Source organism: Zootoca vivipara, chromosome 2 (genome assembly GCF_963506605.1).
Source record: "Zootoca vivipara chromosome 2, rZooViv1.1, whole genome shotgun sequence".
NCBI lineage: Eukaryota > Metazoa > Chordata > Lepidosauria > Squamata > Lacertidae > Zootoca > Zootoca vivipara.
In genome coordinates, this window is record NC_083277.1 from 54,359,792 (window position 1) to 54,387,771 (window position 27,980).

At 43.5% G+C, this 27,980-nt stretch overlaps 1 protein-coding gene across 18 annotated transcripts in view; it reads right to left on the reverse strand.

Moving 5' to 3' along the window:
• The window catches only part of LOC118080574 (acylamino-acid-releasing enzyme), a 59,399-nt gene that overhangs the window by 13,947 nt on the left and 17,472 nt on the right, over nucleotides 1-27,980 (reverse strand). For 11 of the 18 annotated variants that reach the window (XM_035106010.2, XM_060271545.1, XM_060271542.1 and 8 more), the window contains 9 exons: nucleotides 26,401-26,452; nucleotides 24,162-24,250; nucleotides 22,729-22,897; nucleotides 21,904-21,990; nucleotides 21,509-21,589; nucleotides 20,453-20,541; nucleotides 19,483-19,673; nucleotides 19,099-19,201; nucleotides 18,456-18,562 (listed from right to left, as the gene is read on the reverse strand). In XM_035106010.2, the coding sequence (XP_034961901.1) occupies nucleotides 18,456-18,562; nucleotides 19,099-19,201; nucleotides 19,483-19,673; nucleotides 20,453-20,541; nucleotides 21,509-21,589; nucleotides 21,904-21,990; nucleotides 22,729-22,897; nucleotides 24,162-24,250; nucleotides 26,401-26,452 (968 nt within the window). Of the gene's footprint in view, nucleotides 1-10,834; nucleotides 11,815-18,455; nucleotides 18,563-19,098; nucleotides 19,250-19,482; nucleotides 19,674-20,452; nucleotides 20,542-21,508; nucleotides 21,590-21,903; nucleotides 21,991-22,728; nucleotides 22,898-24,161; nucleotides 24,251-26,400; nucleotides 26,453-27,980 lie in introns of those variants that run through there. The other 7 variants (XM_060271544.1, XM_035106006.2, XM_060271547.1 and 4 more) reach the window with 7 other exon arrangements.

The window sequence follows — 27,980 nt, forward strand, 5'->3', positions numbered from 1 at the left end:
AGCACCGACCTTCTGATTGGCAAGCCCAAGAGGCTCAGTGGTTTAGACCACTTTGCCTACTATTAAATGTTCCTAAGCGGTACAACCCTAACACTTCTGTTCAACCCTAACAGTGAGCTCCTTCCTGTTATACCCAAGGCACCAACTGGTGACTACCAGTGTGACTACCATTAGGGTTGATCTGTCTCCTGACAAACCAAATGTACTATGAAATATCACCCAACATTTTTTCCAAGGTAAACCATGCAAATTAGTCCTGCTTCTGAAAAATAGTTGAATCAAACCCAAACACATTACTATCACACATCTCCATATTTAGCATAGATAATTGCATTGATGAATTGCATTGGTTATGCTATTATTGGTTATTATTTCTTGTATAGAAGCAATGGGCTGGACGAGGTAACTGTTGGGTTGATTTTTATTTTTATTTTGTTTATTGGATTTATATACCACCCTATACCCGCAGGTCTCAGGCCTTTGTAGCTGGTTGACTGACTGAACCCAGAATGCTCACTAATGGTTCCTCATCATTCAAAAAAGGAGAAGTGGGGTGCCACAGGGTTCTGTCCTAAGTCTGCTGTTGTTCAATGTCTTTATAAAAGATTTGGATGAAGGAATTGAGGGGATGCTCATCAAATTTACAGATGACACCAAGCTGGGAGGGATAGCTAATGCCACAAAAGGCAGAATTGGGGTTCAGTATGACCTTAACTCATTGAAGAACTGGGCTCAAACTAACACAATGAATTTCGGTAGGGACAAATATAAGGTTCTGCAATTAGGCAGAAATACCAGCTGCACAAATATAAGATGAGGAACACCTGGCTTGCCAATAGTACATGTGAAAAGGATCTAGGGGTCTTAGTAGACCACAAGTGTAGCATGAGTCAACAGTGTGATGCAGCAGCAAAAAAGCTAATGGTCTAGAACAGGGGTGGCCAACTCCCAAGAGACTGTGATCTACTCACAGAGTTTAAAAAGTGGCAGTGATCTACCCCCCATTTTGGGGTTCAGGTCAAAGAGCATTTTTTAGGAAGGAGGGAGGCCCTTCTTTCCAGGAGGAGGTAAAATGTTGAGCTTTTTTTAGGGGAGCCACAGTTGTTCAGCTTCTTTGGGGGAGCCAATGATCTACCAGTGATCTACCACAGACATCCAGTGATCTACCAGTAGATCACGATCTACCTGTTGGACATGCCTGGTCTAGAAGACCATTTGTCTTCTAGACAACAGGCTGCACCAACAGAAGTATGGTGTTCAGATCAAGGGAAGTCAATAGTACCACTCTATTATGACTTGGTCAGATCACACCTGGAGTATTGTTTCCAGTTCTGGGCACCACAATTTAAGAAGGATCTTGACAAGCTGGAAGGTGTGCAGAGGAGGGCAGCCAAGATGATCAGGGGTCTGGAAACTAAAGTATGGACATGTAGAACCACATTGGTCAAATTAATTGCCTGCATTTCCTTCTGTTCTGTTGTTATCTACATCCCAATGGGCAACTGAAGCAGAGAGGTAATGAAAGAATTAGAAGTTTCATAAATCTAAACAAAGGCACTGCCTCAAGCCTGCTTAATCATCACCAGCAATCACAAGGGATGCAAATACAGAAGGGATAGATTTCCCACTCTGCTATCTCTGGCACACATCTTTGCATTTTCCTTTCGGTAAACAGCTGCAAACAAATTTATGCCTTTAAAGATACTGATGGAAGAAAAACTTATCATAATTTGACAGATAAACGTATCAATTAAAGCAGCAATCAATCCTGCATTGCAGGGGGTTGGATTAAACAACCCTCTGGGTCCCTTCCAACTCTACAACTCTAAGTTTATTCTTACCAAGTACCTCAGTTCAGCTGGAACTTGTTCTGAGGAATGAGGTTGTCCCTGTGGAGTCAGGAAAAACCTCTATGGTGTAAGCCACTCCTGGTTTCAACAGTTCTCAACCAGAGGCAGTAGCTTGTTGTTCTGGCTGATCTTCTAAAAACCTAGCGTCACGTCTAATGCAAACAATGCTTATAATACTACTGCTACTGATTATCGTCTGGGGCCTGGATGTTTCTCAGCCAAGGAGCATAACCAAGTGCCTCCTTGCATTTCATGAAAGCTTCATCCCTATTTTCAGCAAGGACAAAAACACCTCGTGAGGATGAGATTTCTGGGATGGTGATGTCCTCACAGCTGAGCCTCTTCCCTGTGACATGACACTTAACCAACAGGACTAATAGAATCATAGAGTTGGAAGAGACCACAAGGGCCATCCAGTCCAACCCCCTGCCAAGCAGGAAACACCATCAAAGCATTCCTGACAGATGGCTGTCAAGCCTCCGCTTAAAGACCTCCAAAGAAGGAGACTCCACCACACTCCTTGGCAGCAAATTCCACTGTCGAACAGCTCTTACTGCCAGGAAGTTCTTCCTAACATTTAGGTGGAATCTTCTTGTAGTTTGAATCCACTGCTCTGTGTCTGCTTCTCTGGAGCAGCAGAAAACAACCTTTCACCCTCTTCCATATGACATCCTTTTCTATATTTGAACATGGCTATCATATCACCCCTTAATCTTCTCTTCTCCAGGCTAAACATACCCAGCTCCCTAAGCCGTTCCTCATAAGGCATCATTTCCAGGCCTTTGACCACTAGTGCTTAGCTTGGGGGGGGGATTCATGAAAGGAACAGCCAGAACCAGTGACTGAAAAGAAGAGGGTTCAACTCATGTATTTCCTTGGGCAATGTCTGTAACGTTGGCTTTTGGGTAACTGCAGCTGACTTGGTCCTTTGCGGGCTCATTTGCAATGCCTTTATAGTTATAATCACTGAATGGGCTAAACGTGGGAGCCTCACTACTAGTAACATCTTCTGTTCCAAACTATGTCCAATATCTGTAAGACAGTTTTACTGACTGCAATTTTCCTTAATTACTATATAGAGTGTTTAGGAACTACTTGGAGAATTCACAGCATTTTCTATTTACCTTTGTCATATTCTCCCCATTTTGGCTCTGCCTAGCTCTGCATCTTCTGTTGTATCAAGATAAGTGAACAATGCCCAATCCTATGCCTGCTTACCCAGAAGAAAATGACCAGAGTAGGGCTTGCTTCTGAGTAAACATGCACACGGGGTTTTTCCCCCCTGCTCTGATGTTTCTATATGATCAGTTCTTTGCATATTGTTTCTCCTTCATTGTACACCAAATGTCTCTCCCTCAACATTGTGTAAAATTGCATTTTCTGTGTACTCGAATCACACATTCTTTCTTCAACGTTCTTTCATACCTTGTATGAAAGTTATTATCCAAATCCCAAGGGACAACTGAAGCACAGAGGTAATGCAAGAATTAGACTTTTCAGGCATCTAAATAAAGATGCTGCCATATTTCTTTCTTCTTCTACAGCATTTCACACCCATCTTTGGATATAACCCTCTTCAAGATCCCTCTATCACTTTCTCATCCTGGAGAGTAGTGACTAGTGGGGTGCCACAGGGTTCTGTCTTGGGCCCAGTCTTATTCTCAATCCTCATCAATGACTTGGATGATGGGCTTGAGGGCATCCTGAACAAGTTTGCAGACGACACCAAATTGGGAGGGGTGGCAAATACCCCAGAGGACAGGATCACACTTCAAAATGACCTTAACAGATTAGACAACTGGGCCAAAGCAAACAAGATGAATTTTAACAAGGAGAAATGTAAGGTACTACACTTGGGCAAAAAAACGAAAGGCACAAATACAGGATGGGTGACACCCGACTTGAGAGCAGTACATGTGAAAAGGACCTAGGAGTCTTGGTAGACCACAGACTTGACATGAGTCAGCAGTGTGATGCAGCAGCTAAAAAAGCCAATGCAATTCTGGGCTGCATCAATAGGAGTATAGCATCTAGATCTAGGGAAGTAATAGTACCACTGTATTCTGCTCTGGTCAGACCTCACCTGGAGTACTGTGTCCAGTTCTGGGCACCACAGTTCAAGAAGGATACTGACAAGCTGGAACGTGTCCAGAAGAGGGCAACCAAAATGGTCAAAGGCCTGGAAACGATGCCTTATGAGGAACGGCTTAGGGAGCTGGGTATGTTTAGCCTGGAGAAGAGAAGGTTAAGGGGTGATATGATAGCCATGTTTAAATATATGAAAGGATGTCATATAGAGGAGGGAGAAAGATTGTTTTCTGCTGCTCCAGAGAAGCGGATACGGAGCAATGGATTCAAACTTCAAGAAAGAAGATTCCACCTAAACATTAGGAAGAACTTCCTGACAGTAAGAGCTGTTTGGCAGTGGAATTTGCTACCAAGGAGTGTGGTGGAGTCTCCTTCTTTGGAGGTCTTTAAGCAGAGGCTTGACAGCCATATGTCAAGAATGCTTTGATGGTGTTTCCTGCTTGGCAGGGGGTTGGACTGGATGGCCCTTGTGGTCTCTTCCAACTCTATGATTCTATGATTCTATGATTCTGTTGTTTGCTTCCTGCATCCAAATAAGCTCTGCTGTTAGTTTTGGACTGTTTACCCATCACATAGGTGGTCTTTCAAAACTGTAGGGTCACCATACTAACACTGCTTTATTCCATTGGCCTGAATCGTCTCTGGCCACATGACTAGTCCGCTTTAGCTTCACAGCCTTTTCCATTACAACCACAACTTTCAGTCTTTGTTTTGCCCTCCTAACATCGTGAGTCCCATGGCATGTTGTCCATGTTTCTTTGTGTGTCCAGTTCTTCATAACACATCACAGCTAATATGCACATACTGAACACTTTAGCTTTTGAGTCTAAAGAAATATTTTTATTTTTCATTTGATTCTTCGTTCAGTTATTCCAGCATTTCTTGGAGTTCTTGTAGACTTTTCATTATTACAAGCAAAACACCTGCATATCATAGAAAATTTAAATATCTTAACACAGATTCCCCCCTTTTTTTACCACTCCAGCTTTTAACACACCTTCCGAGGTGAATGTAAATAGCTTAGGTGAGTGTAGTTTAGGTGATAAAGCTAACTTCTTAAAGGTATTGGGGTGGGTCTTTACATGGAGATGATATGTTGCTGTTGCCTTATTTGCTATTTTCATGCAATAGCTGTCAATTCTGCAGTTTTGTATCACTCATTGTACAGCCCAGGTTTTGACTGTATCGAAGGCTCTCTCTTTTCGAAATAGATGAATCCAGCGTAAATAGGGATATTATATCCATTACATTTCCCTAACAATATTTTCATAGTTAATAGATGATCTGCTGTCACCTTAAGTCTACTTAATCCTTAGCGGCAATTACAGGAATGCAAATAAGGAATGGATATAGTTACCACTGTGCTTTGTCAGGGACCCATATTTACATTTCACTTTCGGTAAATAGTTGTAAACAAACATAAGTGCTTTTTAAGCAGGTGTGGTGAACCTCCAGGTATTGCTGAATTACAGCTCCCATCACCCCTGAACAATGATAGTTGATGGGATCTGTAACTCAGGAACATCTGAAGGCTATGGGTTTCTCCTTCCGGCACAAAAGAATAAAAAAAAGCCTATCATAATCTGAAAGATAAACACATCAGTTACCTAGATTTCTATGTACGCTTACCTAAGAATAAGCTCATATAACATAATAGGATTAACTTTCAAGTAGACATATTCAATGAATGGTGGGTGATAAAAATTGAAAATAAATAAATTGAGTTGGACTGTGTCTGTTGACTCAGTATAAGATCTTGGCATGAACATCATCCTTGAGCACTGTAAATTTCTTTACTCAAGATGACAAGTATTGAGGTCCTTTGGGGAAAAACTAAAAAGAAGAAATGAAAGCATTTGACAGTATGAAAAGCTTGTTTCACATTTTGTGTGTCCTATGGGTGGCGGGTGGCGCTGTGGTCTAAACCACAGAGCCTAGGGCTTGCCAATCAGAAGGTCAGTGGTTCGAATCCCTGTGACGGGGTGAGCTCCCGTTGCTTGGTCCCAGCTCCTGCCAACCTAGCAGTTCGAAAGCACGTCAAAGTGCAAGTAGATAAATAGGTACCGCTACAGTGGGAAGGTAAACGGCATTTCTGTGCGCTGCTCTGGTTCGCCAGAAGCGGCTTTGTCATGCTGGCCACACGACCTGGAAGCTGTCTGCGGACAAACACCAGCTCTCTTGGCCAATAAAGTGAGATGAGCACCGGAACCCAAGAGTCGTCCACAATTGGACAGTGCAGGGTTGAGGTTGAATTAAGCATCAATAGGCATTCAGCATATTCAGTAAGTCAGCTGAGAACTGGCCACCAAAATATATGCTTCCGTAGTTCAACTATACACTACTCCAAATAAGTAGAAATGTTCCTGGTAAAGCTTAAGAAAGTAAACTAGTGTTTTAACACAGGCCTCTGAGCTAACTCTGCTACTATGACTGCCCCATGCTGGTTTCTAGCTTGTCTCGTCCATTGTGCATCTTTTCATGAAGAAGAAACCATGTTTTTGGGGAGCATGTGAGGAGGTGAGCAGCTAGGAACTAGGAAGGTAAACTGCACTGACAAGGGCTGTACAAGTTTTTGGTTTGGGGCATGAGAATTTGCTGATGATCTGGGAGCAAATATAAGAATTGGCTGTGAAGTTCCTGGAAACCAAAGTGAGGGGGAGCTGAGGGTAAGCAAGCCAGCTAACATCTTCCAAATGTGCTTTATAGAGGCGGTTTATTCCTTGTTTCAACAGCAGTACTTCCAGCTCCTGCCATTCTTTAAGTGAGCAGTAAAATCTGGGCCACAAAAGGAGTTGTCTATGGCTAACTTTCTTATTCACATAGACACCAAATTGGAGCAGCATTCCTGATACACAGGCCCGGCTCTAGGTAGACCCCCGGTGGCGCAGGGCACCATGGTGCCGGCCCGCCAGAAAGGCGCCGCGAGCTGCGCCCGCCCGCTGGCCGGACGATCCGCCGGTCCGTCGCGCAGCTTCGCCTGTGGGAGCCGCGCTGCGCCCACCCGCCCACTGCGCTGGGAAACGGGGCGGGAGGGCGCCGGAGAGATCGCGCTGTGCCTGCCCGCCCGCCGCTGCGCCCACCCGCCCACCGCGCTGGGAAACGGGGCGGGAGGGCGCCGGAGAGATCCAGCGCGCACCACAGCGGCAGGGGCGTTTAAGACGGCCCTGCTGATACATACAAAGTTGTGTGACAGGAAGCCCTTATATATAGTTAGTATCAACACCACTACCCCAGATAAAAGCATTATGGAAATTGGTAGTTTGATACACAGTTCATTTGCATAGTTCCCAATGCTTTAAAAAGTATGCCGCTGATCTGCTACCACACTCTTCATTTGAACTCAACAACTGGCTGGTAAACGACTACCTATACAGCAATCTGCAAGAATCCGGAAATATGCCTTCTTCCCAAATCATTGCCTTTCTGGTGGTTGTAATCGACATGGCCCTCTGTGGGTTCATCTCCAATGGCTTTATAATTGCAGTGATGGTTGTTGAATGGGCTAAATGCAGGACCCTCACTGCTAAGGAACAACTTCTTCTGTCCATGGGGATGTCCAATATCTGTGTCACAGTTCTGTTGACTCCAGCATCAATCATTTACTACTTAAAGTTGGAGTTCAACCGCATAATGATGCGAATGATTTATGTCTTTGCAACCTGTGTCATATTCTTCCGATATTGGCTCCTTGCCTGGCTCTGCGTCTTCTATTGCATCAAGATAGTGAACAGCACCCACTCCCTCTTCCTTTGGTGCAAGCTGAGGATATCACGCCTGGTGCCCTGGCTTCTTGTGGGATCTCTAGTCATCTCTTCGCTCTTTTCTGCCTACGCATTTCGTAATATTTTTGTGCGACATCAGAACACCACAACAGCGAATGTAACAAACATGACTCAAGGATTCCTATGGGTAGAAACTGACAGTTCTTTCAAAGTCTTCTTTTCAATTACTGGTTCAAGCTGTCCCCTTCTTGTGACTTTACTTTGCTCCATCACGGTTGTAGCCTCACTCTGCAGACATATCTGCAAGATGACAGGTAAAGGAGCCAGTTTTAGGAGCCGCCAAACAGAAGCTCATATCAAGGCAGCTGGGACTGTGCTCTCCCTCCTGATCATTTATGTTGCTTTTTACATAGCACATCTATTGATTATCTTTAGAAGCTTTAAAAACTCAGAACAGATATTTGGTTCAATAGTGTGTTCAGTGGTGCTGGTGATGTTCTCCCCTGCTCAGGCTATCCTCCTGGTGTTGGTTAATCCCAAACTCAAGCAGGCAGCTACCCAGATTCTTTCAAGAAGAAAGCCTTTAAAAATATCACAGGTATCTTAAATATCATGATTGTCATGTAGTTTGCCTTGGGTTGCTTTTTTGTTTTTGTTTTTTGTTTTTTTAAAGGCAAAGAGCTGACACTGCAGGGCATGGGGAAGCTGGACTGTGACTATTGTATGGTGACAAGGTGGCTTCAGTCCTTTGCTCCACACATTTCCAATCGGAATCACTCATCAGCTTGCTGTTCCTAATGAAAGGAATACTCCTATTTCGGCGAATGGGTGCTTCCCTCCAATTGATTCCAATAGAGAGCATGGTGGGGACAAAGCATTAAAGCCCCCCTTCCTTCCCTTGCTTCAGTTCCAATCAAGCACCCTCTGTACCAGCTCTTTCTTTCTTTCTTTCTTTCTTTCTTTCTTTCTTTCTTTCTTTCTTTCTTTCTTTCTTTCAAGCAAACCTCAAATTTAACCTGACCCTCAATAGCTCATCCACCTAAGAGAGAACTTTATCCAGCTAGCACTGGCTGACTGAATGATTCAATTACCCTGTGAATCTCGATCACTTTGTCATAGCATGGCATTTTAAACAAACTAATACTCTACATCTTTGAAATGATGCATAAGTAACAACACTGGGTCACTGTTTTCAAACTGTGTTTAATGCAAACTCACAACTATGGACCTTTAGGTTTTTGACTATTAGGATACCAACAAATTGTTTTTGTAATACAGACATTGCAGCAATTGACACATATGAAAAGAAGAAACAGATGAAATGCTTGTATAGTCGTGATAATTCTATGTATTGCTTTGGACTTTAAAAAATAAATTTTTTAGCAAATGCTATGCCCACCTACTATGTCCTTAACTTTTTATCTGCCTTCTGCTGCTAGCAGCTGCTCCCCCTTATAATACCCCTCCCCCCTTCTCTGCCTACACTTCTGTTCCATCGAGCTCCAACCACATTTCAGCAACAGTGGCATACTCCCGCATGTGACTCTACATCATATTCAACTGTACAAGATCCTATCAACATATATGTAAGCATGTTGTATACTTGGGGATAGCCTTTGCTGTTGTCCACAATTCTGAATAATCAGTATGCTTGAGCAGGGACTTTTAGATAGTACTAACTTTTTGCTTTTGGTAAAAATTGGGCCACCTATGAGCAAATAGTGAAGGAGATGGATAACCAATGAAAATTAAAACCTTATGGGGGAGTTGAAGGTTTTGTGAATGATTGGTTGCATTATCGTCAAATTAACGAAATGTTTAAAGATTATAAAAAGAAAAATAGATTTGGAAATACAAAATCGAGATTTGAATTAACTGTTAAATAACAAAGTTAAAGTATTATCCAAAATGTATAAATTATTACTGGAGTGGCATTTTAAAGATGAAGAAGTTAAATCAGTTATGATACACTGGGCTAAAGATATTGGTCATAATATACAATTAGAAGATTGGGGAGAAAATATGGAAAGAGGGAATAAATTTCACTTCCTGCAGTGCTTTAAAGGAAAATATAATGAAAATGATGTGCAGAGATTTACAAGCATGATAAAAGATTGTGTTTATATGCAACAACTGCAGCAAGAATACTATTAGCCCAGCGATGGAAGCAAGAAGAACTACCAACAAAATAAGAGTGGCAGATGAAACTGATGGACTATGTTGAGTTGGTGAAATTAACTGGGAAAATTCAGAACCAGCAAGACCAGACTTTCCTGAAAGATTGGAAGAAATTTATGATATATTTGAAAAACAATTGTAATCAATTGACATCGCTTGCAGGGTTGCAAGAAGTTTTGTAAACAGAATTATATGAGTTATTGCGAAAAAGGACAAAGAAGGAGTTTATTTAGGATTTGGATAACTATTAAAATAAAAAAACAAAATCAGAAAGAAAGTTGGAAAACTATTAGTCAAGGTTGACATAAGTCCTAGGCTGTGATAGCCAAAGGTTTGTTATATTGTATAAGATGGGATGTTATGTTTGGAAAACATGTATAAAAACCTATCTGTCTATGAATGAGTATAGATGCATTAAAAAAAATAATTGTGACAGAAGGGAAATCACACAAGGGAAGAAATGCATAGTTCGGATGTAGCATACAACCTTTACATCTTGATAAATGCTCCCCCTTTGTACACTATATCTGAAGCACAAAAAAGTAGAAGAAGCACATGGCATTTGTGCGGCTTTCTGTCAGCGATTCTAATGATGTCTGAACTGCCCCTTTGGAGCGAGGGTAAGCAAGCCAGCTAACATCTTCCAAATGTGCTTTATAGAGGCGGTTTATTCCTTGTTTCAACAGCAGTACTTCCAGCTCCTGCCATTCTTTAAGTGAGCAGTAAAATCTGGGCCACAAAAGGAGTTGTCTATGGCTAACTTTCTTATTCACATAGACACCAAATTGGAGCAGCATTCCTGATACACAGGCCCGGCTCTAGGTAGACCCCCGGTGGCGCAGGGCACCATGGTGCCGGCCCGCCAGAAAGGCGCCGCGAGCTGCGCCCGCCCGCTGGCCGGACGATCCGCCGGTCCGTCGCGCAGCTTCGCCTGTGGGAGCCGCGCTGCGCCCACCCGCCCACTGCGCTGGGAAACGGGGCGGGAGGGCGCCGGAGAGATCGCGCTGTGCCTGCCCGCCCGCCGCTGCGCCCACCCGCCCACCGCGCTGGGAAACGGGGCGGGAGGGCGCCGGAGAGATCCAGCGCGCACCACAGCGGCAGGGGCGTTTAAGACGGCCCTGCTGATACATACAAAGTTGTGTGACAGGAAGCCCTTATATATAGTTAGTATCAACACCACTACCCCAGATAAAAGCATTATGGAAATTGGTAGTTTGATACACAGTTCATTTGCATAGTTCCCAATGCTTTAAAAAGTATGCCGCTGATCTGCTACCACACTCTTCATTTGAACTCAACAACTGGCTGGTAAACGACTACCTATACAGCAATCTGCAAGAACCCGGAAATATGCCTTCTTCCCAAATCATTGCCTTTCTGGGGGTTGTAATCGACATGGCCCTCTGTGGGTTCATCTCCAATGGCTTTATTATTGCAATGATGGCTGTTGAATGGGCTAAATGCAGGACCCTCGCTGCCAAGGAACAACTTCTTCTGTCCATGGGGATGTCCAATATCTGTGTCACAGTTCTGTTGACTCCAGCATCAATCATTTACAACTTAAAGTTGGAGTTCAACCGCATAATGATGCGAATGATTTATGTCTTTGCAACCTGTGTCATATTCTTCCGATATTGGCTCCTTGCCTGGCTCTGCGTCTTCTATTGCATCAAGATAGTGAACGGCACCCACTCCCTCTTCCTTTGGTGCAAGCTGAGGATATCACGCCTGGTGCCCTGGCTTCTTGTGGGATCTCTATTCATCTCCTTGCTCTTTTCTGCCTACGCATTTCGTAATATTTCCGTGCGATATCAGAACACCGCAACAGCCAATGTAACAAACATGACTCAAGGATACCTATGGGTAGAAACTGACAGTTCTTTCAGTGTCTTCTTTTCAATTACTGGTTCAAGCTGTCCCCTTCTTGTGACTTTACTTTGCTCCATCACGGTTGTAGCCTCACTCTGCAGACATATCTGCAAGATGACAGGTAAAGGAGCCAGTTTTAGGAGCCGCCAAACAGAAGCTCATATCAAGGCAGCTGGGACTGTGCTCTCCCTCCTGATCATTTATGTTGCTTTTTACATGGCACAACTATTGATTATCTTTAGAAGCTTTAAAAACTCAGAACAGATATTTGGTTCAATAGTGTGTTCAGTGGTGATGGCGATGTTCTCCCCTGCTCAGGCTATCCTCCTGGTGTTGGTTAATCCCAAACTCAAGCAGGCAGCTACCCAGATTCTTTCAAGAAGAAAGCCTTTAAAAATATCACAGGTATCTTAAATATCATGATTGTCATGTAGTTCGCCCTGGGTTGCTTTTTTTTGTTTTGTTTTTTTAAAGGCAAAGAGCTGACACTGCAGGGCATGGGGAAGCTGGACTGTGACTATTGTATGGTGACAAGGGGGCTTCAGTCCTTTGCTCCACACATTTCCAATCAGAATCACTCCAAATGCTTGCTGTTCCTAATGAAAGGAATACTCCTATTTCGGCGAATGGGTCTTCCCTCCAATTGATTCCAATAGGGAGCATGGTGGGGACAAAGCATTAAAGCCCCCCTTCCTTCCCTTGCTTCAGTTCCAATCAAGCACCCTCTGTACCAGCTCTTTCTTTCTTTCTTTCTTTCTTTCTTTCTTTCTTTCTTTCTTTCTTTCTTTCTTTCTTTCTTTCTTTCAAGCAAACCTAAAATTTAACCTGACCCTCAATAGCTCATCCACCTAAGAGAGAACTTTATCCAGCTAGCACTGGCTGACTGAATGATTCAATTACCCTGTGAATCTCGATCACTTTGTCATAGCATGGCATTTTAAACAAACTAATACTCTATATCTTTGAAATGATGCATAAGTAACAACACTGGGTCACTGTTTTCAAACTGTGTTTAATGCAAACTCACAACTGTGGACCTTTAGGTTTTTGACTATAGGGATACCAACAAATTGTTTTTGTAATACAGACATTGCAGCAATTGACACATATGAAAAGAAGAAACAGATGAAATGCTTGTATAGTCGTGATAATTCTATGTATTGCTTTGGACTTTAAAAAATAATTTTTTTAGCAAATGCTATGCCCACCTACTGTGTCCTTAACTTTTTATCTGCCTTCTGCTGCTAGCAGCTGCTCCCCCTTATAATACCCCTCCCCCCTTCTCTGCCTACACTTCTGTTCCATCGAGCTCCAACCACATTTCAGCAACAGTGGCATACTCCCGCATGTGACTCTACATCATATTCAACTGTACAAGATCCTATCAACATATATGTAAGCATGTTGTATACTTGGGGATAGCCTTTGCTGTTGTCCACAATTCTGAATAATCAGTATGCTTGAGCAGGGACTGGACCTTTTAGATAGTACTAACTTTTTGCTTTTGGTAAAAATTGGGCCACCTATGAACAAATAGTGAAGGAGATGGATAACCAATGAAAATTAAAACCTTATGGGGGAGTTGAAGGTTTTGTGAATGATTGGTTGCATTATCGTCAAATTAACGAAATGTTTAAAGATTATAAAAAGAAAAATGGATTTGGATATACAAAATCGAGATTTGAATTAACTGTTAAATAACAAAGTTAAAATATTATCCCAAATGTTTAAATTATTACTGGAGTGGCATTTGAAAGATGAAGAAGTTAAATCAGTTATGATACACTGGGCTAAAGATATTGGTCATAATATACAATTAGAAGATTGGGGAGAAAATATGGAAAGAGGGAATAAATTCACTTCCTGCAGTGCTTTAAAGGAAAATATAATGAAAATGATGTACAGAGATTTACATGCATTATAAAAGATTGTGTGTATAGGCAACAACTGCAGCAAGAATACTATTAGCCCAGCGATGGAAGCAAGAAGAACTACCAACAAAATAAGAGTGGCAGATGAAACTGATGGACTATGTCGAGTTGGTGAAATTAACTGGGAAAATTCGGAACCAGCAAGACCAGACTTTCCTGAAAGATTGGAAGAAATTTATGATATATTTGAAAGACAATTGTAATCAATTGACATCGCTTGCAGGGTTGCAAGAAGTTTTGTAAGCAGAATTATATGAGTTATTGCGAAAAAGGACTAAGAAGGAGTTTATTTAGGATTTGGATAACTATTAAAATAAAAAACAAAATCAGAAAGAAAGTTGGAAAACTATTAGTCGAGGTTGACATAAGTCCTAGGCTGTGATAGCCAAAGGTTTGTTATACTGTATAAGAGGGGATGTTATGTTTGGAAAACATGTGCAAAAACCTATCTATCTATCTATCTATCTATCTATCTATCTATCTATCTATCTATCTATCTATCTAGAGCAGGCATCCCCAAACTGCGGCCCTCCAGATGTTTTGGCCTACAACTCCCATGATCCCTAGCTAACAGGACCAGTGGTCAGGAATCATGGGGATTGTAGTCCAAAACATCTGGAGGGCCGAAGTTTGGGGATGCCTGATCTAGAGTATAGATGCATTTTTTATAAAAAAAAATTATGACAGAAGGGAATCCACACAAGGGAAGAAATGCATAGTTCGGATGTAGCATACAACCTTTACATCTTGATAGATGCTCCCCCTTTGTACACTATATCTGAAGCACAAAAAAGTAGAAGAAGCACAAGGCATTTGTTTGTGCGGCTTTCTGTCAGCAATTCTAATGATGTCTGAACTGCCCCTTTGGGGCAAAGCTCAGACATCGCTTTGTCTTCTGGCTACCCCAGGCGATCCTACAGCCTAGCTTAGGCATGGGAAAATAGGTCTGCTAAATCATGGGTGTTCCACAACCTACTTGTCTTTGTAGGAAGGAACCATATTGCTCTGCAGGATGAGATGTCAATAGATGGCCTCAGACACCAGTTATATTATCTGTGGACCATGTACTACATTCTGATGCCTGTGGATATAGGAAACTGATTGTATTAACAAGGGTGGTCGTTGTGTCACCCTTTCCATCACCCTTCTGTTTCCCTTCAGCTCTTCTGCTATAAAACGGAACACAGTCTTTAAAAAAAGATTTCCTCTAAACAGCTATGTCTGAGAAAGAACATACAATATTTGAAAGTTTGCAACCTACTTTGTAGGCATAATAGTGCAACTGAAAACGAACTACAGTATGGTTTCCGCTGTGTACTGCAGCTGCCATTTGGAATTTACGTAGGAATGCAACACATATGCATTTCAAGTTTAATAACATACCTAGACTATGCAACACTTCCACGCTATATAGTACATGCATACTTTGATTTTGCCCTTCACTACATCCATACTTTGATTTTGCCCTTTAACTGTTTCTTGTTACAGCATGTCAAGTAAAAAAAATGTAAAGTTCCTGAAGTATGTGCCTTATTATACCAATAAAAAACATACATCTTTTTTCCCAGTTCTGAACAAGTCTCTTAATTGTTTCCTTCCCTTCATTAACCCTTATATAACTTGTAAGCTTTCCCATTAAAGGTAAAGGTAAAGGGACCCCTGACCATTAGGTCCAGTCATGACCGACTCTGGGGTTGCGCGCTCATCTCGCATTATTGGCCGAGGGAACCGGCGTATAGTTTCCAGGTCATGTGGCCAGCATGACAAAGCCACTTCTGGCGAACCAGAGCAGCACACGGAAACGCCGTTTACCTTCCCGCTGTAGCGGTTCCTATTTATCTACTTGCACTTTGATGTGCTTTCGAACTGCTAGGTTGGCAGGAGCTGGGACCGAGCAACGGGAGCTCACCCCGCCACAGGGATTCAAACCGCTGACCTTCTGATCAGCAAGCCCTAGGCTCAGTGGTTTAACCCACAGAGCCACTGCCCATTAATAAATTTTCAATTCCCATTCAGTCCTGTTTGGTACCTGAGCCTTTCTCCTATATTTTGCATACCATGATTTTGCAGTACATAAGCATATATGACAGAGGTTGCCAACCTCTTTGGACCAGTTGAGCACATATTGAATTTTGAGAGTGCTGAGGGTGCTGTCACATGCATAACACAAAAAATAGTGTGGACAGCCATTGCTGCTCCCCCATCCCCCAGAATACCTCAAATTTATCATGGGAAGTCAGTGTGGAGTTACAGATCAAGAACCCTGTTTTATTCCATGCCAGCCCTAAACCAAAACCTAGGCTGCCATCCTGCACCTACTTACCTGGGAGTTAGCCCCATTAAACACAAGGAGAAATACTTCTGAATAAGACATGAACACCATTGTACTTTAAGCTAACTAAACAATTAATACTAAACAAGTGCCTGGACAACAGTTCCTGCACCTACAAAAATGTCTTAAGGTTCATTGCAATGTTTTGCATTTGCTATTTGAGGAGGGGCTTCTTTAACACCTAGCTTCACTTACTGTGTAGTAATATTTGCAGAAAATAACCTGATCTTGGACAAAATCAACACAGGAAAAATGCATCCTGGTTGATAGGGAAAGAGAGCAGGGCAAATAGTGGAGATTCCAAGCATTCAAAGGACTCCTAGAAAAACAGAGCAGGAAAGGTACACTAAAAGGGTGGGGGACACAGCAACTTTAGAACCCCAGCAATTCCTGCTGCCTGGTGCTCAATCAACTCACTTATCAATCACAGCTCTAACTTCAATAATTAGAAACAATGACAGGCAGGAGAAGCCAGCCTCACTCAATTTACAGAAATCATTTAGAAGGGTACACTCCCAGTTTGCTCCATAACTTCTTTCTAGGAGGGCTAGAGACATTCATTAAAACAAAAAGAAAAGCTCAGAGTCTTGGGATCTTTCTTGTAAGCACCAATTACAGCCTTTGCAGGTACCATGGTTCCTGTGGGCATTAGGCTGGCAACTCCACTATATGAAATAAATTCCTTTAGCTGTACATGGACTTTTTTTATCGGTTAGCAAAAGCAGAACAGATTATAAAATGTAGTTTCATCCAAGTTCCGCCCTGCCTTATATTGTTATTTATGTCAAAATGTCTTCACACAGCTACCATATAGAAAAGTAACTCTGAAATGTTTTCTTTTATCCTTCCATATCTTCTCTTAGTTCAATCCTTACTTCCCTTTGGTACTGATGCTTTGCAACCCAGCCACAGTTATTTATAGCTGAAGTTTTCCATAATGTGCTTCTAGCACTAACAGATTATCTTGTACCTGTCCATTTAGCCTCTTTTGCAATGCAAGTTAGATGCCAAAGCTAGTCTTTCCAGATACAGAGTTGTTCAACTTTAGATTTGTTACATATTGCATCATTTCCCCGATTTTACAATTTTAAAAGAAACTATGCCACACAGACATACAAAAAATGATCTTAAGGAGTATCCAAAGTGTGGACAATTGCTTAACTGAGTGAAAACTGATCAAAGTAGTAATAATATAGTGTACTTAGTACACCTTGCATAAAGGGAATTTCTCCCCTTTGACTGAAAGGGGAGATACTGTACTGAAGCACCAGCACCATCTACTGGTTAGCTTGCTGCTTCTCCTGATAAGAAATCTCATTTAGGCAGGACACAATGGGCAAAAGGAGGCAAGGATGGCATAGCTCAGGAGTCACCAGCCTTTTTGGTCCTCTGGGAACATTTGGATTTATGAGAGAATGCCATCAGCACCACCCCCTCCAGTTGTTCTTTTCTCTTTGTCACCTTCTCAAATCATTTCCCCTCACAACAGATGCGTGGACACACAAAGAGAGACTTTGCTTTCCTATGGGGTCTGGGTGAAAGTCAGATCCAGTAGAATTAAAGCTGATCCTCTAGAATTCCCAGGATGATCTGTGCATTGTATTTTCATGGTTCAGTCAATGCAGACATACACAACGATGCTGGTGATGCTTAAGAATAAATTATGTCATTTCAAGAGGATCAATTTTACAGTATCCAAAAACATGTGTGTACCTTTGCTCTCTTGCACTTAATTCTCTTTCTCTACTGACTCCTGCAGCACCCAATTTTCACCTCTCTGCCTCCTCCCTCCACCTGCCACCGCTTGCTCCACTGTCCTCCTCCTAGATTCCCACATTGCTTTCCTTCCTCTCCTTCTGCTTACCATTCATCTGCTCAGGTACTAGCCTGAGTCTAAGCATATACAGCTGAAGGAGAAAGTGAGAAGCATTACTCTTCTAGCTTCCCTATTCAATTCCATGTACTTTTCCAGAAGGGAGTGAAGGTAATCATTCTCACCACCTCAGATGAATGGGGCAGCAAACTGAGGAGGGGCTCAGAAGCTTCATGAACATCAAGTGGAAATGACTGAGGGTGGTATTCCACCAAGCCGGTGATTCCAAGTGTACTGTAGTCAAATATAGAGAAAACTTAATTCCCTGGTGTGTTCACTCTCCATATTTAAGAGAAGACCTTGGTCAAACATAAGGAACAACACTGAGGAGAAAATAGAGCAGTTATGCATATGCAATGTGAAAAGCTTGGAAGAAGGGTCCTGGCATGATTTGGGAACAGAAGGAATGCACAAGGAACACACACACTCCTCAAAGTATGCATGCTCTCAGATTTGGATTAGTTTTGCGAGAGACTTGTGTTCTACAAACACTGATTGTTTAATACATTCTGGAAGAGAGAATAGCTCAGCTATCAGGCATGGGATTCCGTTCAAGCAAAAGTGTGAAGATTGCTAACCCAAATATGTGGAAGGCAAAGGATGAGAACTCACCGCACAGGGGTACCTCTGGCTCGCAGCACACGATAATATTCCAGAGCTTGGTATGGAGACACTCGCCGGTCCCTAGCACCCACATACATCAATAATGGTGTGTGCACCTGTAGGAGAAGGAGTGTATGACCAACAAAAACAAGGCTCTGCTTCTCGCCTGGAGCCAAGTACCAAAATCTGCCTTTTCACTAAAGTAAAAAATAAAAATGCTGTGCCAAAACAATTAGAACCCTGCAACTATACAGACCATGCAAATGAAGCCAGTGGAACCTAGATGCCTATTTGGCTTCTGCTATTTATAGATATAGTCAAGGGCATCCCTGTTGCCATTAAGGACATTGAGATTATGCACACACACCAGAAATCTATTTAGCTTTTCTTCTGACTGCTCAAATATCAGGAAGCATTTTTCACGTACAGTCAAGTCTGTCTTCAGCCATAAGGGTTCTCAGGAGGATGCTGAATTCTATGCTGCAAAGGCAGATTAAGCAACAGTACAGTTTTGGTGCCAAACTGGGGCAATACACAGAGCCCTACATATGGCACAAAGGGTGGGTTGGGGGGGGGCGACCCAACAAAAAACGGCACCTGCTCGAGGGACACGTGCTACATCCAATGAACAGTTCTACTAGCTGTCTCTTACCTTTGCAGCATGAATTATAGGGGAGCAGAGCAGCATGGCAGTCAGGTCTTCCTCAGCAGGAATCCTCTCAAAGCAGTATGGCAGACCTAGCACTGCATACCTCCTATGGAAATGATGCAGTCGGTTAGCATCATGCCCTCAATCCTGAGCTCTACCAAGGAGCCAAACAGAAAACTATTTTCAGATAGCTGTAGAAGTGGCCTTGCTGAGTCAGAGAAGGCAATGGCAATGGGGTCAGAGAAGAAGAGAGGGTGAATGCAACCTGAAGAGAGAGGATTAGGGAGACTGGCTCAAACTGACACAGGAAGGGGACATGGCAGAGAGATGGGTGAATGAAAATGGCTTGGGCAAGGCAGAAAAAAATGAAGAAGTTAAGTTCCTTACCAGTCAGGGATGTCAGAGGTCCCCAGTAGAGTGGCCATGTTGATGACAGGGCTTCTGACTACACAGGCTTTGCACATCTCTGGGTATCGGGCAATCAAATGGCAGCAGACAAAGCCACCGTGAGACCCTCCCAGCAAAGCAATTCTATCTGGGTCCAGAGGTTCTGTCCGTAATGCCAAATTCACTGCCAGCTGCCAGAGCCAAAATAAGTGGAAGTCAGGTATGTTTGCAGGGACTGGTGCAAGCCTCTTTCCAAAAAGGCTCAACCAACAGGGGTTGAGGCAGCCCTCAATCCTGAGCCTGTACTCTATCATATCCACTCTCGCATGTGACTCCCTGGCCCCACCTGACCTCATCCCCCAAAGCTCAGTGAACATCAACTGATTGCACAAGGCAGAGGGTGGCTTCTTGAGGGAGGCTGGCCTGGCAGAGAGATGCGTACAGATATCTCTGCATGGAGCTGTCCCATTAGTGCACCTGGGCTCAAGATCCAGGGGTTCTGCTGTTCAAAAACATATCTCACACTTGACCAAGGAGATCTATGCCATCATTCAAGCTGGCAGGTATGACCTTTCACAAGTTGCTGAGATGAAAGGGCGAAAGGGGCTGAACAGAAGGAACAATCTTCATGTGTGCAGAGCCTATAGATAATTTTAGGTGGGCTTTGTGATTACCTCTCTTTCCCACCCCATAGCATGGTGCAGGGAGCCCATTCAATGACCCTGCCACTACATGCTGAACTCCTAACCCCTCATCCTTCAGTAAGCTGTAGCAGTCCATGGTGTTGGGAAGCCAGGACAGCGACAGAGCCCCACCCATGCAGCCCCACCAGCTGCTAAAGGGGAAATGGGTTGCCTGCTATTATAAGCAGGGCAAACTGATACTCAGTGCCATTATCATCCTTTGTGTTTTTTATCATCAAAGCTTGCCCTTACCCCAGGGAATGGAGGAAGAAAGGAAAGGGGCTGACCTTAGTGTCCTCCACATCTTGCACTCCCACACGGGAGATTAGAGACTCGATGCTGGCTTGCCCAAAGCCCAGGGAACCCCTGTAATTCACTGCCCAGGAAAAAGGCAAAGCAAAGTGTGAGTGGTTGTGGCCTCAAGGGATGTTTCCTGCTCCCCTGGGGTGTGCTTGGCACAGTGAACATGCAGCGCAGGGAACACTTATGTCTGAGTATGAAACTGTTACAAACCACATGCAAGACAATATCCTGCTTTCAATTTCCTATGGCACAGTTACTGGATATTGTTGTCATGTTGGTCCAGTTTAGACATAATGTTGCCATTGCAATAAACTGATTTGTTGGAATGGAAACAAGTTTCTCTACTCCTGGCACATGTCTGGCTTGAGAGCAGATTTCCTGATTTCCAGGTAAATCACAGTTCGCCACCATATTTGAACCAGGAAACTGGCTTAAGTGCTGCCTAGAAACTGAATTACAAGCCACAGCCTGGGTTGCAGAGTACATAAAATTCTGCCTCTGCAAACCCTTAGCTTTAGGTCAAATGAGGCTCTATTGTCTTCTCACACACATAAAACCCCTTCAGGGCCATTTGACAGTGAATTTCTTGTTCCGTTTCCCAACTTCTGCTAGGACACACCAAGACAATCTCACCCTCTTTTTGTCACAATGCATACTAAACTTGCTGAGGTGTTTCCCAAGCAGAGTCATTTCTCAAGCAGTAAGAATGAATCAGAAAAGGGCTAAGTTTAACCCAGCTCTGCAGAACTGGAAATAACTTATTGGCTTGTTCATGGCATTTTCTCTCTCAAGGTGGGGGGTGGGGGTGGGAGGGCTGAGAGGAAATTGAAAATCTGAGGACATCCTTCAAGAAGTCAAATGGCTATTCTTTTTCAGCAAGGCATCCTTCTCCCAGCCAATACACAGCTGTACACCGAATTGTTAGACACACAGTAAAATGCATGTGCTGACTCTCTCGCCAAGCCCTCAGGAGCGGCAGCAAGGAGTGTACATGGATGGATGGGTGGGTGGGTGGGAGACAGGGGTTTTCTGGCACTCACCCATGAGCACAGCAAAACCCAACTGGCAGAGACTTGCCATTTTAGGACGCCAACAAGCATCAAATACAGCATGCGGCCCACCTGGAAACAGAATGTCAGCTTTAAAGGACATCTCCCAATTTGGGGAAAGAGTTCAGAGAAGTCAAGTCACCTGTCATATACCCTCCTTCACAATCAGCAGCTGAGAAATTTATGTTTAGGAAATAAGAAAATAGGCAATAGGTTGGAAATGCCCTCTTTACATTTCAGAATTGAGTCTTAAGATTTCTGCTCTCATAGGGGAAAATGTAAAATGATCACCCTGGATAGGGTCCTAACAGAACAACGAGAAGGAAGCAAAGAAGGATGGGGCCAGCTGTCAGGGCAGGCAGCAGAAAAGAGCTGTGGTGACTTACCATGTGGAGAAACAATAAGGGGAAATGTTTCTTCTCCTCGTTTGTTCCCTTGAGGAGTCAGCAACAGGGCTTCAAATGCCTGGCCAGCTGCAAAAAAAAAAGCCACACGTTAGCTGTTTGCTGCTGAGTGCCATTTTTCAAACTTCACTACCCTGGGGGAGTGAGCCTGCAACCCCAGGGTTTTACAGGCACCCCACTCCTCCACCTAGCACCTCCTCCAAATGCAAAAGGAGGCCTTAAGACAGGAACCCCCAAACTCGGCCCTCCAGATGTTTTGGGACTACAACTCCCATCATCCCTAGCTAAGAGGACCAGTGGTCATGGATGATGGGAACTGTAGTCCCAAAACATTTGGAGGGCCGGAGTTTGGGGGTGCCTGCCTTAAGACTTTAACTTACGTTATGAGGGACCATCAGTGCAATGTCCTTCCCCATTTTCCTCTGCAGCTCAAACATTACAGTGACACTATGGATGAGGAATCCAGGCTACCCAATGCTGAACTCTTTCATTCCATTTATCCTATTTAACTCTATTTGGGCTGTCCTAACACTCAGGGCAAGGTGATGAATCTATCCCCCATTTCTACTCCAAGCTCAGATTACTCTTTAGTTAGATTTTTTAAGAAAACAAACCAACCACAAAATGAATTAATGAAGAATGCACCTCACCTATGCAGGAGCCCTCACCATTCCCATAAGCCAGGCTGTCCCCCTACAAACTGTACTTACGCCAGACAGTCAAACCTAGTCCCACTTAAGACAAACTTACTGCATAAGTCAGAGTAAAGCACAGCCAACAGTGTGTGAGAGAGAGTGAGACTAGCACCTGGCCTGAAGCTCCCTGTTCCTGCATCCTTACTGTATTGGTTGTCCTCAGTCACAGGAGGATGTACTGTGAGAATCTTCCATTCCATATCTGGCAGTACAGACGCTTCCTCCACACTCGTCCACTGCAGTTCCAGCTCACATCCTGCAGGGGGAAGCACTCCCACCTTCTGCGAAGCAGGTAGAATAGTTTGTCACTTAACCTGAAGGACCAAACAGTGTGCTACACAAGATCTCTTAGCGTTGCAAGTAGCCTATATAGCACTAGCTTTGTTCTCAAATCTCTATCTTTGATGGAGTCTGCATTTGTTGCAATCCACAAGGGAATTTACGCTAAGGGAATTGTTTCACTACAGATGTATTCAACAGACATGCCAAACCGTGGTTTGTAAGTGCAAATCATGGCTTGTTTTATGGCTGAACTTATATTATTTCAAAAATCAGTGTTTGTGATAAGCTGCCAAACCAAGATATCAAACCATAGTTTGCTGTGTTATGTCAGAATTCATAAACTTCAATTATGGATGTTGCTCTACCTCTGGAGTCAATTGTTTCAAGGAGAAATTAGTGCTGAGCAAAAGGAAAACTAAAGAAAACAAGCAGCTCAAAACCATGGTTTGCCTATGGTGTCTTAACTACAATTAGCACAAACCATGGATGAGCTTTTATTCCGAGCACAAGGTTGATGGGCTCCAGGGCTTGGGCTGAGATTTCTTTCTGAAGGTATTCCTGAGATGACATTGCTTACTGTTTCTGTGTTGCTACAATGTAATGCTAAACCACAATTTGTTCAACAAACCACATATCATCTCACCTACGAGCAAACAATCCACAGCTTTTTAAAGCTTGGTTTGTTTTCCAGCTGTTCTTCCCTCAATTCCTCTGTAGCCCGTTCAGCATATGGGTGAAGTGGCCAAATAAACCATGGTTAAGCAAGGCTGGTGAATTTGGACATAGCACCAACCACAGATAAAACAAACCATTACCCATAAGCCAGAAATAAACCTTGGTTTCACATTGTGATTTGCTGCTAGCAAACAAACCATGGCTCAGTGTTAACTAGGCCAGTGAAAACCAGGAATGAGAAACCAATGACCCTTCATATGTTGTTGGAGTGCAAATCCCAGCATCCCTGATAACTGGCCATGCTGGCTGGGGCTGACGGGAGTTTGAGTCCAACAACATCTGGAGGGCTACAGAGGCATATCTGTGGTTTGAACAAAGCTAAATAGTCACCCTAAAGAAACATTCACATTGGGGTTTTTGGCTACAGCCTTGCTAAATATTCACATCCAAGCATTATGAAAAAGAGCACAGCATAAAAGCTCACTCCAGCAACTGCCAATTTTATCAGGTTCCCCCGGAAATAATGGGGAGGGGGTTAAAGGGTGAAGCAAGCAACCCACACCTTGATCTGCAAGGTAAGTTTCTTACCAGGCTTGGAGGGCAATTGGGAGATGAGCAGCTCACCACCAGGAGATCCTCCTGAATTCCCAGCAGGGTCCAGCTACCTTCTGGAGTGCCTAGGAAGAGTTACAGAGAATACTGCTTAGGAGTTATTGGGGCTGTCAGTGACTCAACAGGTCAGTTATGACTTGGGAAGGAGGGGAAAGGGGGGAGGAAAGAAAGCACCTGGCTTTGAGAGAAAACGTCTCCCTGCTACACTGCTCTTTGCTTTTTTAAGGGGGGAAAGAGAATAGAGTGGGTAGGAAGGCAAATCTTAAAAACTGTACAGTAGTATAAACACTGCCAACTGGTAAACACTGGCCTGCGAGCGCTCCGATTGGAGAACAGCCTTTACCAAAGGTGTCATGGGCTTTGAAGACACTCGAAGTCAGGACGAAAGGGAGAAACATGATAAGAGGAAGGCATGTTTGGCAAACTCTCACCATGATCAACTCCCGCCCAGAAACCTATGTCCCTGGTGTGGAATGACATGTGGATCCAGAATTGGCCTCCACAGTCACTTACAGACTCACTGTTTAAACAGTGTTTATGGAAGACAATCTTACTCGGCTACGAGCGATCGCCAAAGAAAAAACAAAAGGAGGATGGTGCTCTTTCCCTGGAGAGGGGGTGGGCATAATCCTCAAAAATGAAATAAAATTGAGATATTAAAATGCAAGTGTTCACACAGGGAAGGGGGAAAGAGGAGAACTGGTTTTATTGATGAGATTAGATGAGCAGTTGCATACCCAAGTAATACTGGGGAGCAAGGAGCAGCTACTAACATTTAACAGGAACCATGTTCTGAATGGAGCAAGTGATGAAAGGCCCAACTCTCTGAAAGATTCCCCTGGGAGCTGAAGCATAAGCAAAGAAGCCTAGTCAAGGACCACAGAATTCCTCAGGGGCACATTTGTATCCAATCTCAGTGGGACCCCACACTGGGATCATAATCTCAATGGAAAACATCTAAGTGCCACACAATTAATGGGTTACAACTACAGATGTAACGGAAGGCTGGCTGCCTTATAGGAGAATAAGAAAGCAAGCAGCTACTCAGGAGGCTTTTGGGCCCCAGCAAGGAATGATGCGAAATGTAGCCGAGGCCAGTTCTGTACACATATAGAAAATGTGTACACAATGAACAGAAGTAGTAGCCGAGCACCAATATTCTAGCTTCATTCGCCTCAAAAAAAAGACCTCTTATAAAGCAAGGGAATGCAAGTAAGCACACAGAAAGCGGAAGAGCTTGTGTGGCGGATTTGAAACTGTTATGTTATGTTTTTGTTTCGCAACCGACCTATTGAAGGGTTAACCCAGACTCCTGGTTAACTGGCAGCAACATTCCATGGGAGGCGTGGCCTGCATGGGGTTTAAATGAAAAGGGGAACTGTTATGTCAGTTGGCGGTTGGGGGTTTTTTGTGTGGGAGCTTGGGTGGTTGTGGAGAAGGTAGATTTTAGAGTAGATGAAGTAGTGGATAGGTATTCTGTTATTTGATTACCAAGAACGTTATCTGTGAAATTAAGTTTGTACCAATGTTACCAGAAAGCAACCATTAAGATTCAAGCCAATAAATATCCATCTTTAAAGTGTCACATTAGTAATAGTCTATTTCATTTTCCAGCTAAGGTACCCAGGAACCCAGGTGGTGGGGAACTCTTTTAAACTGTCAAAACTGCCTTTTAGAGGAGAAAGGTTAGTTTGTGGCTGAGAGTGCACCAAGAAAGGGGGGGGGGCTAAAGGAGGAGACAGGTTCTGAGTGATAATAAAGTTACCTCAGGAAGGAGGCTAGCTTTACAGTAAGGGAGGTTCTAGTGAAGGGAAACCCTTATCTGAGCGCACATAGGAACAGTCTTATTTATAGCCCCAAGTCTATATAGGTACCTGGTCACATTTAGGCTGGAAGATGACTCTCTTTTATTTTTGAAAACCCACAAGTGCTAGAGGGTTTAAAGAAAGGCTAGAGGGATAAGTGGGAGGTTTTATTTACCTCAGAAATCCCTGCTAGTTCTTTTAATAATTGAGAGGTCAGAGTTATAAGACGGAAAGTGAGAGGGACTTTCGTCGCAGCTTGGTTGTCGCCTTCTAGAGCCTTCCTCTTCCCCGAGATCTCGGAAATGGGCAGAAATACAGGATATGGGAGACTTCTCAATTAAGGTGCCTGGTCTTTGAGGACAGATCTCAGCAAACACAATACGACTTTGCAAGCTAAGACTTGATTGTACCTTCTGTAACAGCCTTCACACTCCCTAGCTCAGTATCCACAACCAGCAGCTCCTGCAAGAGATAGTAAAGGAAGGAAAGTGAGGGCTGGGAAAATGCCTGCTCTGTTACAAGAGCCCATGGAAACTTAATACAGTGGTACCTTGGTTTGTGAACAGTCTGGTTTGCTTTGGATTACAAACTCGGAAGTGCGTGTCCCGGTTTGCGAACTTTTTTTGGATTACAACCCATTTTTGGGAGGATTACGAACACATTTTTTTGGGAGGCCCCAATGGTGAAAGCGCACCTTAAGTTACAACCTGTTTTGGCTTACGAATGGACGTCTGGAACGGATTATGGTTGTAAACTAGGTGTAATGGAAAAAGCTTTTTCTCTATCTTTCCTCTCTGCCACATACATCATCTCAGAGAAGATACAGTGTTCCCCATTTTTGGAAAACTGGCCACCTACCATGAAGGCTCCTGTCAGTGGGTGTGCAAGAACCCTCCAAATAACAATGTGTTAACCCAGTCACCAAATGCAGGGATACATGATCAAACTTTGCACTAACTAGCAAGGTTAGTATCCCCAGTTCTGTATCCCCATGGAGAGTAAGCACAGAGAACAAGAAAGGCAGAGAACATCATTCTGAGGCAGGAACAACGCAGATTGGAACCACAGTATGTCCAAAACCTATTGTATAATCCTGGGGGGAGATGTGCTGTAGCCACTTGAAGAAATGTAACACTCCAAATAGTGTTAACTCCAACTTCCATCAGCCCCAGCTAGCATGGCCAATACAGTGGAAACTTGGTCCTTGAACTTAATCCGTTCCAGAAGTCCATTCGACTCCTGAAACCGTTTGAAAACCAAGGCGTAGCTTCCGATTGGCTGCAGGAGCTTCCTGCACTCAAGCGGAATCTGCGTTGGACGTTCGGCTTCCGGAAAATGTTCAAAACCCGGAACAGGTTTTCGGCGTCCGGGAGACGATTTGTTCGTCAACTCAGCCGTTCGAGAACCAAGGGATGATTGTATTCAGGGATGATGGGAGTCCAGCAGCATATGGAGGACACAACCTTTGCTGCCTCTGAAGCAATCCAAACTAGAGAAAGACATGGGGCTCAGTTCCTAGGCAAGACAGGGAAGGAACTGGGGAGGACCCTCAGGAACAGGCAATTTAGTTCCAAGTTCGATCCCATGCTCCTGTCTGTCTAAGGCAGTGAGGGAAGTAAAGCCACTGCGGCCTTGAGGCCTCCTGTATGACAGCTTCTCAATCACAGTTTATTCATCTCTGATTTCCAACAGATACTTTTTACACCCTTATGAGCCTTTTCAGGGTCAGTACACATGGTTGACGTTCCCCAGCTGTAATTAAAGCTTGGCTCTTACATTTCTGAAATGTGTTGTCAGAGTGGCAAAAGTGCTTTATTAGGACATGGAGAAGCCAAGATCAAATCCCGGCTTAAATACAAAGCTCACTGAACAGGTCATGACAGTATTTAAACCTAACCAACATCATAGGGGTTGTTGTGAGTCTTAAAGCTCTGTTCTGAGGTTATTGGTGGAATACAAATGTATGAAAACACACACACACACACACACT